At 48.0% G+C, this 18,636-nt stretch overlaps 1 protein-coding gene across 7 annotated transcripts in view; it reads right to left on the reverse strand.

Moving 5' to 3' along the window:
• Positions 1 to 18,636, reverse strand: part of MPRIP (myosin phosphatase Rho interacting protein) — a 149,823-nt gene that overhangs the window by 61,779 nt on the left and 69,408 nt on the right. For all 7 annotated transcript variants that reach the window (XM_035131554.2, XM_035131559.2, XM_035131560.2 and 4 more), the window contains exons 4-5: positions 14,254 to 14,405; positions 7,809 to 7,893 (exon numbers count right to left, since the gene is read on the reverse strand). In XM_035131554.2, coding sequence (XP_034987445.2) covers positions 7,809 to 7,893; positions 14,254 to 14,405 — 237 coding nt within the window. The remainder of the gene's footprint in view (positions 1 to 7,808; positions 7,894 to 14,253; positions 14,406 to 18,636) is intronic.

The raw sequence follows: 18,636 nt of genomic DNA on the forward strand, positions 1-18,636 counted from the left end.
CTTCTTCTTCTTTTTTTTTTAGCCCTTTCCCAATTTTTGTTTCTCTTCCAAAAACAGAAAAGAAGAAAAAGGGAACGGCTTAGGGGGCGCTGGGATCGCGCTGCGTGAGGGCTTCCGCTTTGCCGGCCTCAAGCAAAGCACCCACAACCCCCAAAATGCTCTGAGGACTCGGGTCAAAGGGCAGGAAAAAGCAACTGTCTGCCTGGTTTATTTTGGAACACAAACACACACCATCTGAGGACTCCGGGAGAGAAGCACAGCTCCGAGGAGAAGATAGCACCAACCATTTCACCACAAGCCATTGTGGGAGAAATTGGAGAGATTAGATGAAACGGGGCCTAGATCGGCATACCCAGGGATGCGTGAAATCCAGCATTCAGAACCAGTAGCAAAGTTTTGTGCTAGATGGATAACCTCATCTTCCACGCACACATGGAAAACCCAGTTCTGTAGTCCTCTTGGCCTGATATGCAAGAACCACTCCAGAGCAAATGGAAACAGGATGTGTGCCGTCCGAGTAGGATCTCAAGGGCTCCCGGGGCCTGTCTACCGTCACCTCCCTGACTGGCAGAAGCAGAACTCTGCAATACAGGCCCTTGCAAATTTGCTTAGTTTGTGTTAATGCAGCTTGCAACATTTCGCTCTCCTTGGTGGAGAACGGAGCGCGGTGCAAACGTTAGCTTAGCTTCCTTCTGGAGATGGCATCTGACTCTGCCTCACGAACCCTTAATAATAATAATAATAATTTATCATTTATACCCTGCCCATCTGGCCGGGTTTCCCCAGCCACTCTGGGCGGCTTTCAACAGAATATTAAAATACAATAATCTATTAAACATTAAAAGCTTCCCTAAACAGGGCTGCCTTCAGATGTCTTCTAAAAGTCTGGTAGTTGTTTTTCTCTTTGACATCTGGTGGGAGGGTGTTCCACAGGGTGGGTGCCACTACCAAGAAGGCCCCTCTGCCTAGTTCCCTGTAACTTGGCTTCTCGCAGTGAGGGAACCGCCAGAAGTGGACTTCACTGTCTGGGCAGAATGATGGGGTGGAGACGCTCCTTCAGGTATACTGGACCGAGGCCGTTTAGGGCTTTAAAGGAGCTGGAAGGCATGTGGGCACCTTGAGGGGAGTGAAGCAAGTTGCAGAGGGCAGCCCACAAGCAGGTGACCTCTCCTGCTTTCCAAGGCCACATGGGTCCCACACAGAACTTGGAAGGACAGCCAGCGATGGAGAAGATCACTTGAAGATGCTCAGAAGATCGGAGAAGTGGGGTCAGGTGGCCTCGGCGGCACAGAGTGCCTTCCATCAGCTTCGGCTGGTGGCCCAGCTCTGCCTCGATCTGGAAAGAGAACCGTCTAATTTAGGCTGCCTCTGAAGACGGTTCGGAAATTTCAGCTGGTGCCAAATTCAGCGGTCAGGTTGCTCAATGGGACAAGATGGTTTGAGCATCTTACGCCAATTCTGGCCCAACTGCACTGGCTGCCAATTGGTTCCCAGGCCTAATTCAAAGCGATGATTTTAATCTGTAGCACCTTAAGCGGTTCAGAACCACAATATACAGTGGTGCCCCCCGCAAGACGACGAATTTAATTCGTTCCGCAAGTCAATTCGTTTTGCGAAAAATTCGTCTTGCGAATCACGGTTTCCCATAGGAAATGCATTAATTAAATTTCAATGCATTCCTATGGGAAACCGCGATTCGCAAGGCGAATTTTTCGCAAAACGAATTCGTCTTGCGAGTCACCATCAAATCGCAAGACACATTCGTCTTGCAAAAAATTCGTCTTGCAGGGCATTCGTCTTGCGAGGTACCACTGTGTAAAGGAGTGTCTCTCTCCACATGAAGCGACCTGGACCCTAAAATCATCCTCTGAGGCCCTTCTTCCATGTGCCTCCTCCACGAGAGGTCCAGAGAGTGGCAACACGAGAACGGGCCTTTTATGCAGTGGCTCCCCATTTGTGAAATGCTCTTCCCAGGGAGGTTCAGCTGGCAGTTTCCTTATACACCTTTAGGCACCAGGTGAAAATGTTCCTCTTCAACCAGGCCTTTGGCATGGCATCCAATGTCCTTTTAAATATGTTATGGGGAAAGCTAACTGGAAAACTCAGAAACCAAGAAGATAAAAACTTTATAAAAGAACGGGAAAATCTTATAAGTTATCTGGGAGACCACTGTAAGCAGATGGAAACAAGAACAGGATTTTGACTTATTATTATGGACAATATGGTTTGATATAAAAACTGGAGTACGGAAGAATATGCAGTTGTGATGTTTAAAATGAGACCCCATGGAGGGGATGGGGGGTAGTCTCGAGATTTGGAGAATCTCTTTATATAGATTTGTTTTTACAGTTTGTGTTCATTTATATTTTGTATGTGTAAAACCAATAAAAATTATTTCAGGGGGGGAATGTGTTATGGGAGAGATTATTATTGGTTTGTTTTCATTCTTATTTTTATTATGTATTTTGTGCTTTTTTATATTGTAATTTTATGTTATGAAATGCCCTGAGATCTACAGATGAAGGGCGATATACAAATTTAATAAATAATAATAATAAATAATGAGGGGAAGGAAGACAAGTAGACGACACCTGCCTCTCAACTCCTCACAACATTATAATAGCTCTGTGAAATCACTCCAGCCTTGTCACAACCAAGGAAAAGGTTCACAGTCGGACTATTAAACCATGCACAAATGTTCCTTTTTAACCAGGCCTTTGGGTAATCTGATTTACATCCTATGCCCTTTTGAAATGTTTTTTGGGGGGGAGCTATTGGGTTGTTTTTACTTTTATTATGTATTTTGTGGTTTTATATCTTGATTTTATTCTGTGAACTGCCCTGAGACCCCCGGCTATAGGGCGGTATACAAATTCTAACAACAACAACAAACAACGAGGAGGAGAAGGAGGAGGAGGACGAGAAGAAGAAGAGGAGGAGGAGGAGGAGGAGGAGGAAGAAGAAGGGGGCTTCATGTGGCTCCCATCTCGTGACCCCAAATGCCAGAATCTTCCTGGGCAGGCCCACAAATCCATGCCATTGACCTGTTGGGTAAACCCAACCCAGCAACAAAATCTCAGCCTCAGTCTGTGTACACAACTGTACTTTCAAAGTACTGTACACAACTCCCCCCCCCCCGAATCCTGGGAACTGGAGTTTGTTAAGTGTGCTGGGAACTTCAGGCTCTCGAAGGGATAAACCACAGTCCTGAAGTCTTTGTGGGGAGCTGTGTGCCTTAAACACAGCCTTAGTCCTAGAGAAGAAGAGGCGGCTATTCGGACAGGATCAGGGGCTGAATTCTCACCCCCCACAGACTCCGGGAGGAAAGAATGAGTCATGGTCTTGCACCAGGGTTTTGGGTCCCTCTCTCTCTCTCTCTTTACCATTTATAGTCAAAAAAGAGAACATCGGTGTCACTAGATCCCCAGAGAACACAGTCTCAGCCCCCATAAGATCTAGGAATGGCCTCAACCTCAGCTGTGGCCTCTTACTCCCTGAGTTACCTTCCAGAGAACCTCTCTCCTGTAGGGAAACCAGAGCGCTGGGTAATCCTATCCAACTGGAGAGGCCTGTGGACAGTCAACAATATATTCCCTATTTCCAGCTGTGAAAAGGGGGCCGAAAGCCTGCAGCCAGCAACCGAGAAGTAGCATTTGTCTGCCTCGCTGTAGGAGGGTGTCACTCTGTGTATGCACATGAACACCATGTGGTAAAAAAAGGTAAAGGAACCCTGGACGGTAAAGACCAGTCAAAGGTGAGTATGGGGTTGCGGCGCTCATCTCGCTTTCAGGCCAAGGGAGCCGACGTTTGTCCAGACAGTTTTCCGGGTCATGTGGCCAGCAGGACTCAACCGCTTCTGGCGCAACGGGACACCGTGGCGGAAAGCAGAGCACACGGAAACGCCTTTTACCTTACCGTCACAGTGGTACCTATTTATCTACTTGCACTGGTGTGCTTTCAAACTACTAGGTGTGGTCTAGTGGTTAAGAGCGGTAGACTCGTAATCTAGGGAACCGGGTTCGTGTCTCCGCTCCTCCACATGCAGCTGCTGGGTGACCTTGGGCTAGTCACACTTCTCTGAAGTCTCTCTGCCCCCCTCACCTCACTGAGTGTTTGTTGTGGGGGAGGAAGGGAAAGGAGAATGTTAGCCGCTTTGAGACTCCTTAAGGGTAGTGATAAAGCGGGATATCAAATCCAAACTCTTCTTCTCTTCTAGGTTGGACAGAGCAACAGGAGCTCACTCCGTCGCGGGGATTCGAACCACCAACCTTCCAATCGGCAAGCCCAAGAGGCTCGGTGGTTTAGACCACAGAGCCACCCGTGTTCCAATACACCATGTGGACAAGCAAGGCCCTTGTATGCAAGTTTCTTTGCAGGGAGAGGACTGTGGCTCAAGGCCAGAGTGCCTGCTTGGCATGATAAATAAAATAAAATAAAATATCCCAGGCTCAATCCGTGCTGCTCCCACGCAGGCCAGGGAGAGAGAGACTCCTGCCTGAACCCTTGGCTGAGATAGCCGAACCAATGCAGTCAGCAATGCATCCCGAAGACGCATCGTGGAGGGGCTGGTCAGACCAGGGTGAGGGTTAGGGGAAGCTGACTGCTCTTCACCCAAGGAGGGGCCCATCAAGTTGGAACGAGCTGTGCCAGGGAGTCGGGAGATGGGTGAACCACCTCAGGGTGGCTGGGGGGGAGCCACAGATGGGAAAATAGATCGAGAGGAGAGCTCACTTCTGGTGCTCCACTCCACCCCTCGTCACAAACCTTTGACGAGTCCACAGTGTGATGCAGCAGCAAAAATAGCTAATGCTATTCTAGGCTGCATCGATACAAGTCTAGTGTCCAGATCAAGGGGAAATCATAGTATTATTCTGCCTTGGTCAGACTACACCTGGAATACCATGTCCAATTCTTGGCACCACAACTTAAGAAGGATGTTGACAGGCCGAAACATGTGCAGAGGAGGGAAACCAAGATGATCAAGGGTCTGGACACTAAGCCTTATGAGGAAAGGTTGAAGAGGCTGGGCATGTTTAGCCAGGAAAAGAGGAGAGTGAGAGGAGATATGATCTTCAAATATACAAAGGGTTGCCACATGGAAGATGGAACAAGCTTGTTTTTTCCTGCTCTGGAGGCTAGGACCCGAACCAAAGGGTTCCGGCTAGAAGAATGAGAGTCCAATTCAACATCAGCAAGAACTTTCTGACAGTAGGAGCTGTTCGACAGTGGAACAGACTCCCTTGGGAGGTGATGGGCTCTCCTTCTTTGGAGGTTTTTAAGCAGAGGCTGGCTGGCCATCCGTCATGGATGCTTTAGCTGAGATTCCTGCATTGCAGAGGGCTGGACTGGATGACCCTGGGGGCCCCTTCCAACTCTACTATGAACCTATGATCACTAAAGCACTTTGTATTTCCCCAGCTCCTTGCCTCCCATTCCAGCACCATCTCCAGGACCCACCGCTAGCCCAGCCTCCTAGGAGGCAACTCCTGCTCTGTCTGGTTCAGAGATGCTGCTGTCAAATGAAAGGCACAAATACAGGATGGGAGACACCTGGCTTGAGAGCAGTACATGTGAAAAGGATCTAGGAGTCCTGGTAGACCACAAACTTGACATGAGTCAACAGTGTGATGCAGCAGCTAAAAAAGCCAATGCAATTCTGGGCTGCATCAATATGAGTAAAGCGTCTAGATCGAGGGAAGTAATAGTACCACTGTATTCTGCTCTGGTCAGACCTCACCTGGAGTACTGTGTCCAGTTCTGGGCACCACAGTTCAAGAAGGATACTGACAAGCTGGAACGTGTCCAGAAGAGGGCAACCAAAATGGTCAAAGGCCTGGAAACGATACCTTATGAGGAACGGCTTAGGGAGCTGGGTATGTTTAGCCTGGATAAGAGAAGGTTAAGGGGTGATATGATAGCCATGTTCAAATATATAAAAGGATGTCATATAGAGGAGGGAGAAAGATTGTTTTCTGCTGCTCCAGAGAAGCGGACACGGAGCAATGGATTCAAACTACAAGAAAGAAGCTTCCACCTAAACATTAGGAAGAACTTCCTGACAGTAAGAGCTGTTCGACAGTGGAATTTGCTGCCAAGAAGTGTGGTGGAGTCTCCTTTGGAGGTCTTTAGGCAGAGGCTTGACAGGCATATGTCAAGAATGCTTTGATGGTGTTTCCTGCTCAGCAGGGGGTTGGACTGGATGGCCCTTGTGGTCTCTTCCAACTCTATGATTCTATGTCCTCCATCTTCTGGGTCACAGAGATGCCAGCGCAGGTTGTGTGAACAGCTAGCCCAGATCCATCCCTCGCAGGAGGAGTTCCCGTTTACTTGCCCAGTCCAAAGAACAGCCTGATTTCTCATGTTTCCATTCCCACATAAAGGGGCTTAAGAAGCTGTGTTGCTTCCTGGACCAATGTCTTAGCTTGCTCAGCCATGCACAGCTCCCGCAGAGCCTTTGAACCCTGTTTTGCACGGCTCTGAATACTAAAGATCTTGGCAGTAAAACTGTACTTCTTCCTCAAGCGAGAGGCAGGGCTCAGGATAAGGCAAAGGTCCTTCACTTCCACAGAGACAGCACAGAATGTGCTTTTGGGTGCTCCCTCCTCACCCCACTTTCTTTCTCACTTGAAAAGACGAGCACAAGATGATATTGCAAATGTTAAAATATTATACGTGCAGGAATTGGCAGGTGGATAGCTGATGGATAAGGATAAATAAGTTTTAAAATAACAAAAAAACTACTGCAATACCATACAGGCCTGAATATAAGTCACACTCCCCGCCCCGCCCCCCAAATTCCGACAGTGGAAAGTTAAAGCGCGGCTTAAATTCAGGATCTTACTAAAATGGGCTTTTACGATATCGCTGTAGGATTTTCTTCTACATTTGCCATTTACGGGCATGAGTGCCTGCGGAATTTTAAGGGAGCGGCTTATATTCAGGTGTCCCTCTCCCCACCCCCGTTGAATTTTAAAGGTGAGGCTTATTTGCGGGTGCGGCTTATGTTGTTGTTGTTTAGTTGTTTAGTCGTGTCCGACTCTTCGTGACCCCATGGACCAGAGCACGCCAGGCACTCCTGTTTCCACTGCCTCCTGCAGATTGGTCAAACTCATGTTCGTAGCTTCAAGAACACTGTCCAAACATCTCGTCCTCTGTCGTCCCCATCTCCTAGTGCCCTCAATCTTTCCCAACATCAGGGTCTTTTCCAGGGAGTCTTCTCTTCTCATGAGGTGGCCAAAGTATTGGAGCCTCAGCTTCACGATCTGTCCTTCCAGTGAGCACTCAGGGCTGATTTCCTTAAGAATGGATAGGTTTGATCTTCTTGCAGTCCATGGGACTCTCAAGAGTCTCCTCCAGCACCATAATTCAAAAGCATCAATTCTTCGGCGATCAGCCTTCTTTATGGTCCAGCTCTCACTTCCATACAGCTTATATTCTATACGGCTTACGGTATATTCGGGCCAATACAATATAAGGTGAATTGTAAGGAATGGAATGTGAACTAGAAAGCAACTAGGAAAATAAAGAAGCGACAAGAGGAAACCTTAGATGCATCAAGAATGGAGTGCGGGAAACCCATGTTTTTTTTGGGGGGGCAGTATTAATCTGTCTTAATTTGCGGCTGATTTGGTAAAATTTGAGAAAACAATTTGGGGGAAAAAGAGAAAAGAAATTATGTGTGCTGCAAGCCATGAGCAAGCTGTGGAAAGACCGTCGCTTTCATTCGAGAGACGTGCTTTTCAAAGGAAGTCCCAGATCATGCTAACCTTTAACTGGTGGGCATCACTTCCCCCTTGCTACTGATTTACCTGAGGAGTCGGGGGCTCCACTTTCCTCTTCTTTTTCTGGTTCTGCTTGTTCGTCCTTGGGTAGACAACCAGCATCTCCAGCCACCTGGAGGAAAGAGAAAAGAGAGGAGAGTTAGGAATCGTGTCAAGGGAAGCATGGGGAAAAGGCTCCGAGAGCCAGGTGAGACTGGCGGTGGTTCCCCCTTTGGTGGAGCAGGTTGGCTGGTTGGCTACAAGCATCTATTAAAGAAAGAGATGGATTAGAGTGGTACCTCGGTTTAAGAACAGTCCGGTTGAAGAACGATTTGGTTTACAAACTCCGCAAAACTGGAAATAGTGTCTTGGTTTGAGAACTTTACCTCGGTCTAAGAATGGAAACCGAATGGTGGAAGGGCACTGGTAGCAGGAGGCCTCATTAGGGAAAGCGTGCCTCAGTTTAAGAATGGTTTCGGTTTAAGAACAGACTTTTGGAATGGATTAAGTTCGTAAACCAAGGTACCACTGTATTGGGCTTGTGCAACACCAGGGTGGTTTGGAGGGGTATTCCCATTGCTTTAAACATTTGCAATTTTAAGTCAATGGACTCACCAGGAAGTCTGACTTGAGGGAAAACAGTCTTGCCATGGCTCTGTGTTCAAATCACACACACACACACACACACACACACACACACACAGCCCCCCTTATGTTGGAGACATCTAAGCAGCTGTTGCTCTGGAGGACAGGATATAAAGCGGTGGGCAGAGTCCACAACTTGCATGCAAATTGTCCCAAGTCCATTTCTAACATTTGCAGTTCCAAGGAGGGGAGGCCTCTCAAAGGGTTGGGAAGGTATGGCTCATCTGAATGGACAACGCTAGACTACGAGGGTTTGTGGGATATGAAAAAGACCTTCGTATATGTTTTCCAGCAGAGCAATAGCTCAGACGATAGAGCATGAGGCTCTTTATCTCAGGGTCAGGGGTTTGATCCCCACGTTGGGCAAAAGATTACCAATGAGCTACAACTTTCCTAATAATAATAATAATAATAATAATAATAATAATAATAATAAGGGACCCAGGTGGCGCTGTGGTTAAACCACTGAGCCTAGGGCTTGCTGATCAGAAGGTTGGCGGTTCGAATCCCTGTGACGGGGTGAGCTCCTGTCGCTTGGTCCCAGCTCCTGCCAACCTAGCAGTTCGAAAGCACGTCAAAGTGCAAGTAGATGAATAGGAACCGCTACAGCGGGAAGGTAAACGGCGTTTCCATGTGCTGCTCTGGTTTGCCAGAAGCGGCTTTGTCATGCTGGCCACATGACCTGGAAGCTATACGCCGGCTCCCTCGGCCAATAATGCGAGATGAGCGCGCAACCCCAGAGTCGGTCACGACTGGACCTAATGGTCAGGGGTCCCTTTACCTTTTTTAATAATAATAATAATAATATATTATTTATACCCCGCCCATCTGGCTGGGTCTCCCCAGCCACTCTGGGCGGCTTCCAACAGAAAAAATAGAACACAGTAATCTATTAAACATTAAAAGCCTCCCTGAACAGGGCTGCCTTCAGATGTCTTCTAAAAGTCTGGTAGCTGTTTTCCTCTTTGACATCTGTTGGGAAGGCGTTCCACAGGGCAGGCGCCACCACCGAGAAGGCCCTCTGCCTAGTTCCCTGCAACTTGGCTTCTCGCAACGAGGGAACCGCCAGAAGGCCCTCGGTGCTGGACCTCAGTGTCCGGGCAGAACGATGGAGGTGGAGACGCTCCTTCAGGTATACTGGACCGAGGCCATTTAGGGCTTTAAAGGTCAGCACCAACACTTTGAATTGTGCTCGGAAACATACTGGGAGCCAATCTTTCAGTTACTCTTCAAATCTTCTCTGTGCGAACAGCAACAACGTGGGCACTGATCCAAGCAGAGCAATAACTGTGCCCCCTTCCCCACCCAAAACCCCTGCTCAAAGCAAATGCTTTCTCTTCCCCTCCCAAGCGGTGGGGTGGCTTCTAATCTCTGTTCCAACACACACAAGCACAGGATGCACTGTTTGCGCTTGGGGTGGCGCCCGTGTTTTCCATGGCGAAGCTGCTACTTTTCAGGAGTTTATTCAACGCCACCGTGAAAATAAAAGTCTGCCCCCCCCCAGCGACTCTGAGCTGCGCAAGCTCCCATGCGCAAGCTTCTCAAGAGGCAGCAAGGGCATGGAAGACAGTGTATGATTGTAGTAATAATAACCAGCCCGAATTCCCACACCACCTCCAAGCCAGCAGCCGCAAACCTAAGACAGATGGACGTTGATTTGCCAAACAGGAGCCCACTCCAACCTCAATGGAGGGCAGGGGGTAGAATCTCACGAAAGTAGCATGATGGAAGCAGCTAGATCTCAGAACTAAAGCTGCTGGAAATCTAGTGATTTTATAACATCTTGTTGTTGTTGTTGTTGTTGTTGTTGTTGTTGTTAATACCCCACCCATCCGGCTGGGTTTCCCCAGCCACTCTGGACGGCTCCCAACAGATTAAAAACAGAATATAAAACACCAAATATTAAAAACTTCCCTAAACAGGGCTGCCTTCAGATGTCTTCTAAAAGTCAGATAGTTGTTTATTTCCTTGACATCTGATAGGAGGGCATTCCATAGGATAGACGCCACTACTGAGAAGGCCCTCTGCTTGGTTCCCTGTAACTTCGCTTCTCGCAAGGCCCCTGTTCCCCTCACAGAGCTTCAATTATCAGATTGTGTTAATCACCCATCCTTCTTCCCAGGGAATGCTGGGAGTTGTAGTTCTGTGCAGGGGACCTCTTAAGAACTCTCAGCACCTTAAGAGGCTTCAGCTCCCAGAATTCTGCTTAAAGCGGTGTGATAGTGCTTGAAATGTGTTGTGTGGATGTGGCCAATTTGCTCTCTGCTCTTGCAGCATTCCAGCAAGCTTTAAATAGCTGAAAAGCAGTCCATAAAGCACATAAAAATCTCACAGTGACTCAGCACGGGGAGCTCTGTGACGGATAAGGAACAAAACTGACGCCAATTCAGTTTCTAAGGTCATGCGGCAGGTCAATTTGCCCCTGTTAACCCCAGTCGTGACAGAACCAGATCTCCCCAAACCGTACAGGTTTGTCCCACTGTGCTCTGTACGTAGTCCGAACATTTCTTTAGGCGTGAAGCATTTACCCAAGAAAGGGGTTGCAGGCAGCTGGAGCACTCTGGCCCCAGCAAGAGAGAAGGGGCAAGAAATTCAGGGAACAATTAATTCCCGCAGATCAAGCCCAACTTGGGCAGGACAGCTGTGACAAGGGAGACAGAGGAAACAAGCAAATCCTGCTCAACAGGTCAGGTCCAATTCCGCAGCCTGGATTCTGCCTCTCCCTGTCTGTGGTGCTCATTTCAATCTCTCCCCCCCCTTTTTTTGTTTTAACGCCTAACTATTTCAGGATTTGCAGGTTTAAGATGCAACAAGGAGAACAAATGAGTCTAGCCGGCTGTTGCTCAGGGCAATTCAGGTTTGCTACTTCCGCTCCATGCAGACCTGCTGAGCTCAAGACATCTTTGCATAAGGATTCTAGCCTGCCGTGGGTGCAGAGCCTGAGTCTGGGAATGATCTGTAAGGGCAGGCATGTCCAACAGGTAGATCGTGATCTACCGGTAGATCACTGGATGTCTGCGGTAGATCTCTGGTAGATCATTGGCTCTGCTCAAAGAAGCTGAACAACTGTGGCTCCCCTAAAAAAAAAGCTCAACATTTTACCTCCTGCCTGAAAAAACTCAACAACTTTGACCCGAACCTCCCCAAAATGGACCTTCCTCCTTCCTAAAAAAAGCTCAACATCTTTGACCTGAACCCCCAAAAGGGGGGTAGATCACTGCCAGTTTTTAACTCTGTGAGTAGATCGCAGTCTCTTAGGAGTTGGCCACCCCTGTGTAAGGGTGACTCCCTACAGGGAGCCAGCCCCCATCATCTTAACGCCCACCTCGCCAAGCACAGGGAGCAGCAGTGGGTCTGAAGCAGCCAGGGGGGAGGGGAAAGACTCGGAGGGAGAGAGAAGGCAGCGTGCGGAACGATGGGAAAGCTCAGGGGAGGAGAGATGTAGGCAAGGGCTTAAGGACGCTGGAGAGCCATTCCACCGCCTTGAGCAGGAGGAGGCCGAGAGGGCATCGCTCCTTCCGGCGCAAGAGTTAAGGAGAGCACTGCGACGCAGGTCAAGGGGGAGGCGTTTTGGGGTGCCCCGACTACTTTGCTAGCGTAGGAACAGACGTACGCCATTGCCGGATTCTGGTTCGGACTGAGAGGTCATGATTTAAGCTATCTCTGCACTGTAAATACTATGCACAATGAAAGTCTTTAAAGACAAACTGGACTCAAGCGGAGTTATTCTAGAGTAGCCACGACGACCCTCTGACATGATCCTAGTCCTCAGTGATCCATATCCACCTTGATTTTAAAAGTAGGCTAACCCGGGGCCTTCATGAGAACGTAAACCAGGGGTCATCAAACTAAGGCCCGGGGGCCGGATGCGGCCCAATCACCTTCTCAATCCAGCCCGCGGACGGTCTGGGAATCAGCATGTTTTTACATGAGTAGAATGTATCCTTTTATTTAAAATGCATCTCTGGGTTATTTGTGGGGCCTGCCTGATGTTTTTACATAAGCAGAACATGTCCTTTTATTTCAAATGCATCTCTGGGTTATTTGTGGGGCATAGGAATTTGTTCATTTTTCCCCAAAAAATATAGTCCGGCCCCCCCACAAGGTCTGAGGGACAGTGGACCGGCCCCCTGCTGAAAAAGTTTGCTGGCCCCTGACGTAAACTCCTGCAGTTTGGTCAAACTCATGTTGGTAGCTTCGAGAACACTGTCCAACCATCTCGTCCTCTGTCGTCCCCTTCTCCTAGTGCCCTCAATCTTTCCCAACATCAGGGTCTTTTCCAGGGAGTCTTCTCTTCTCGTGGCCAAAGTATTGGAGCCTCAGCTTCAGGATCTGTCCTTACAGTGAGCATTCAGGGCTGATTTCCTTAAGAATGGATAGGTCTGATCTTCTTGCAGTCCATGGGAGCACATTACCAACTCAGAAAAAGCAAGTGTGCTTCACTGCTCAGAATTTGGGGGGACAAACTGCTCTGGAGAGCGACAAGCTGAGATTTTAGGCCTAGGCAGACGGGTGGACTTGCGCCTCGAAGGGCGATCTCACTATTCAGATGCCTAACTGTTCAGCATTTGCCAAATTGCGAGGCCCTGGGAAGTAGGCTGCAGGGAACGAAGGAGGAGGAGGAATATTTCATTTTAATTTCCTTCCAAAGGTCAGTCCTCCTTGGGAAAGAGAGGAAGAGCAGCTGTGTACACAGGGAGCAGGGACAGCAGGGGAACAGAGACCAAGTCAAAACCAGAAAAGGCCGAGCAGAGAATGTGCCGGAACTGCAATAAGATCGGCTTGTGCGCGACATTCCCAGAAGCAAATGACTCCATGCAGAACTGCTGGGACTTTTGAGGAGCAGGTGGAGGCCATGGTCTAGGCCAGTGAGTGTGTGGAACGGGGCCTTCTAAGGGTTAGCCCCCAGACTTTGGCAACCCTAAGTCAATATCAACCAAGCAATGGGAAACTGTGCTAAGTTCCATAACAAGCGTGTCTTTGGACCTTAGACCAAGACTCATACAACAAAAACATATAATTTACTGGAATCTGCTATGTTTGTTTAGGAAAGGGCTACCCAGCTGCTGGAGTTGTAATAGAAGTGATGCTTCTTCGAAATATATCTTCACGCAATGTCTCACATGTGTGGTGTAGTGGTTAAGAGTGGTAAGACTCGTAATCTAGGGAACTGGGTTCGTGTCTCCGCTCCTCCACATGCAGCTGCTGGGTGACCTTGGGCTAGTCACACTTCTTTGAAGTCTCTCAGCCCCACGCATCTCACAGAGTGTTTGTTGTGGGGGAGGAAGGGAAAGGAGAATGTTAGCCGCTTTGAGACTCCTTACAGTAGTGATAAAGCAGGATATCAAATCCAAACTCTTCATTGGTATGGAATTGGCATGCAATTCCACCTCGATAGAATTTTCTGGGTTCAACAACATTTGGAAAGAGATGGGATGGAGGGGTGACTGGGGTGTTAGCTGTTGACTAGGCAAGAGCAGGAGGCCAAGCTCCCAATATTTGCGCAAGGCCCAGCCTATCCAGAGGCTTCAGACTGACAGCCAATCGCAGAGGCCAACGTTGCACATTCTTATCCCCTCCTTTGCCTGAAGAGGGCGACATCACCCAAACATCCACACAAGCCCACAAGCCACCTAGAACAAAGGATGCAGGAGTCAAAATTTGGGGGGCCCTGGCACATCACAATGGGTGCTCAGCATCACGAGGAGCAGAAACAGCCCCTCCTTCAACCCCCTGAGCCTCTTGCTCCAGCAGTGAAATGAGAATTTTGCTGTATGCCACGGCCTCTCTCAATTTCTGCCTTCTCTGCCGCTGCCCCTCTTCCGAGAACACACTGCTGCCAACTCACCCACTGATGATCTCCTTGTTCTCAGCTCGGATGAAGTGTTCCTTCTCAGGTGTCAATATGCAGAGGGAGAACTTCTGCCCAGTCCGGCTTTCCCCGTCCACGACATCCGTACACTGGTTCATGTTGATGGTGCCCTGGGGCAGGGTGGTTGGCTAGAAGGGAAAATGAAAGCGGGGAAGTTATAGGGAGCAAGGACGAGAGCATGTTTCAAATGTTCAGTGCTTTCCTTTGCCACCCAGGTGTCCTGGACATTTTGGACTACAACTCCCATCACTGTAACACTGCCTGTTGGAGCTGATGGGAGCTGTAGTTTATTTTCTGTTTTCTTTTCTTTTTTAAATTTGGAATGCAGATCTCAGGGCAGTTGCCAAGATAAAATCACAATATATAAAGTTAAAATACATAATAAAAATAAAAACAAGAACAACCCCATAATCCCCCCAACACATTTTAAAAGGGCATTTGAATAGGTGCCTCCGAACAACCCCCAGCACCCTTAAAGAACTACACAGTTCCTGGGATCATATATTGAAATATATTATCACAGCGGCGAGATTGTTATATGAAAGGATTTGCCATTACCTACTACAGAATAATGGTGACTGAAATTAATGGATTTGGCTGAGACGGCGATGTTGACGTGTTTAGTTATAGAAAAATCATTGTTGCCCTTTATTAATGACAGGAAACCCTTTATGGACTTTTTGCACAAAAACGAAAATGAATTTGCAGTATCTGGGTTTGAAGTCTGAAAAAAGGTTAGTCTATGGAAAGTAGAAGAGCTGGATGCTATCATGGAGCAAAGGTTTTACTTAAGTCTTTTCTTTTCCTTTTTCCAGCTCTACCAACTGAGCTATCCTAGGACATAATAGCCACCACGATAACTTGTTATTACCCAACATAGTCATCTCAGTGCATCGCTATATACACCTGCCAAACAAATTATTCTTGGTTGCCGTTTCCCTTCCAAAACACGTTAGCTGTTGATCTTTGCTCCTTCCCAATGCTGCCCCCTCACCCCACCCCAAACCACCATTTCTTAAACCAAAGGCCAATCTCAGGGGCAGCTCATTTTGCTGCCCGAGGCGAAGGACAAGATTCTGCATCTGCCACCCACGCAAGACGGGACTGGCAGCAGAATCTCATCTCAAGGCTGGCAATGGGACTGTGTCCTCCTGGGCACTCATTGTGTGTGGGCGCAGGACAGATTGTGTGGCATCTCCTGCTGAAACAGGAAAGTACAGTCAGGGGGCTGCTCCCGCTGCCTCCCCAAAACATCTGCCACCCGAGATGGTGTCCTCACGCCTGCCTAATGGTAAGGTAAAGGGGCCCCTGACCATCATTATTATTATTATCAGGTCCAGTCGTGTCCGACTCTGGGGTTGCAGTGCTCATCTCGCTCTAAAGGCCGAGGGAGCCAGCGTTTGTCTGCAGACAGCTTCCGGGTCATGTGGCCAGCATGACAAAGCCACTTCTGGCAAACCAGAGCAGCGCACGGAAACGGCGTTTACCTTCCCGCCGGAGCGGTCCCTATTTATCTACTTGCACTTAACGTGCTTTCGAACTACTAGGTGGGCAGGAGCTGGGACCGAGCAACGGGAGCTCACCCCGTTGCAGGGATTTGAACTGCCGACCTTCTGATCAGCAAGCCCTAGACTCTGTGGTTTAACCCACAGCGCCACCTGGGTCCCTCCTGCCTAATGGTACCGAAGGCCAAGTTCCCCTCCACACGAAAACGGGCCGTAACATCTCTGCTTCCTCCGAACAGAGGTTGTGGAATACGAGCAATTCACACAAAAAATCATTTTCTTGCAACCAGATAGGTGACTTCCAAGGCCGCTGTCCACATGCTAGGACAGTGATGGTGAACCTATGACATGCGTGTCAGACATGACACGCAGAGCCCTCACTGCTGGCACGCACCCCATTGGCCCATTCCCGCTGTTGTTGTTGGTTTTTCCCCACCCACCCCCATTTGTTCTCCGGCTCCTACAGCTTGTCTCTCCTACAGCTTGTCTCAGCTGTTAAAACCCAGAGATTGGTTTTTAACCCTTTCTGTGCTGGTTTTTGGCACTTTGGCAGACTATGTCGGTGCTGCGTGTTAGTTCCAGCGAAGGTATTATTCGTCATTTATTTCTGTTCTCTTCCCCCCAAAAAAGCGAAGCAACTTTTGCACACACACACCGCCCCAAAAAACCTCCAAAACTTTGGTCAGCAGCTCCCCCCAAACAGCTCAACAACTCTGGACAGTGCCCTTCAGCTCTCTATATTGGACAAACAGGCCAAACCCTACGCCAAAGGATAAATGGACATAAATCTGACATCAGGAACCAGAAGACAGAAAAACCAGTAGGAGAACAATTCAATCTCCCAGGACATTCTATACAAGATCTCAAAGTAGCTGTCTTACTACAAAAGAATTTCAGAAATAGACTGGAAAGAGAAGTTGCTGAATTGCAACTTATCACCAAGCTCAAAACCATGGAGGGACCTGGTTTGAACAGAGATATCGGATTCTTATCTCATTATACATGATAAGCGATCTTCAGCCATCTCAACCCTTGCTTTTTCATGCAAAACCATTTGCAGTCGTTTGCGGTCATCAACAGCTATCAGTCAGTCAATCACCCATTTCCACCACCCTTCTGAGTGATCCCCCCTCCCCATCCCCACCCCTCCCCACCCCTTCTCTACATAAGTGCCTGGAAACTTCCATTTCACTGTATCTGAAGAAGTGTGCATGCACACGAAAGCTCATACCAAAATAAAAACTTAGTTGGTCTTTAAGGTGCTACTGAAGGATTTTTTTTTATTTAACTCTGGACACTTTGTGATAAATAAGAGGTTTTTGGTTTGGTTTGGTTAAATAATTAGTTTTTGGTTTATTAAATAGTTATATATTACAATTATACATTTTTGTTATTTAAACTATAAATATCGCGAAATTATGGTTTTTTTCTTGAAGTGACACACCACCCGAGTTATGCTCGGTTTTTTGGCGAATTTTGACACACCAAGCTCAAAAGGTTGCCCATCACTGTGCTAGGATAATGTTAGCCCTTGACAAAAATGGCCCCTCTGCACATGTCCACAACCAGTCATACAACACCATTCGACATCCCCACCCCCCGGGAGGGGGGGAGCAGGGCCTCAGTTTGAGTTAGGAGCAACCCAAAGAACTTTTGATCACGTTGCGAATACCGCCCCCTTTTGGCTCCAAGCAACCAAAGTCCACTCCTATCCTCTGGTAGTATTCCCAAAAGTATATACTGGAGGCATGTTACCAGTTCTCCCACAGCATTTTACGTTGCATCATGAGAAACCAGAAAGTCGAGGGTTAAAGGTGAATGGGTGCCCACCCAAAGAGAAGGCTTTGATGAACAATGGTTCCTTGGTTCTCAAACTAAATCCGTTCCGGAAGTCCGTTCCAAAACCAAAGCGTTTCAAAGCCAAGGCACGCTTTCCCAGAGAAAGTAATGCAAAATGGATTAATCCGTTCCAGACTTTTAAGAACAACCCCTAAAACAGCAATTCAACATGAATTTTACTATCTAACCAGACCATTGAAGCATAAAATGAAAGCAATAAACAATGTACTGCAGTCACACAATCAGTCAATCAATGGGTAGCTGAACTGGGTTCCACACAATCACACACAAAAAAGAGCCGCAAAAACGCAAAATAAATAGCAAAAACAGGCAGACCTCAGCGTAACACTCAAAATGGAAGAGTAACACTCAAAACGGAGCCCGTTCAGCTTTCAAAAAAAAAGTTCACAAACCAGAACACTTTCTTCCGGGTTTGCAGTGTTTGGGTTCCAAGTTGTTTGAGTACCAAGGTGTTTGAGAACCAAGATACCGCTGTACCTCTGTATGATTCACTGCTCTCTCTCCTTCACATCAGCCTCTATCACATTTGCGTCAAGCACAATTGGATCGTTCAAAGGGATCCCTGATGAAGAAGTGCAGCGGAATTCCACCCCGCCCTCCGGGAAAAAGAGGGTGCCTGTTGTGCCTCTGTATGAACTGTTGCCCTGGGTCTGCCTCTTCCCAGTCAAGAGGCACAAACATGCAACTCCTTTACGAGTTGTTCTTGAGTTCTCAAAACTCAGAAATAAAACTCTTTTGAGGGTACAGAAACAGCAGGCCTCGGATTTTAATTCTGAAGCCTATTTGTGCTATCAAGCATTGGCGGAGCATCCGGGAGGGGCTTTGAAATGGGACACGGTCAGTCTCCTAACAAGAGACAGGAGAGAAGAGAGACGGTATTGAGAGAATGTTAAACCCCAGACCCTCTCTTTTAAGAGAGAGCAAGGCAACATATTGAGAGCCAGTGTGTGGTGCAGCACACTGGCGGACCTTCATTCTCTGGCATTGGGGGCGG

The sequence above is a fragment of the Zootoca vivipara genome, chromosome 14, assembly GCF_963506605.1.
Source record: "Zootoca vivipara chromosome 14, rZooViv1.1, whole genome shotgun sequence".
NCBI classification, from domain to species: Eukaryota; Metazoa; Chordata; class Lepidosauria; order Squamata; family Lacertidae; genus Zootoca; species Zootoca vivipara.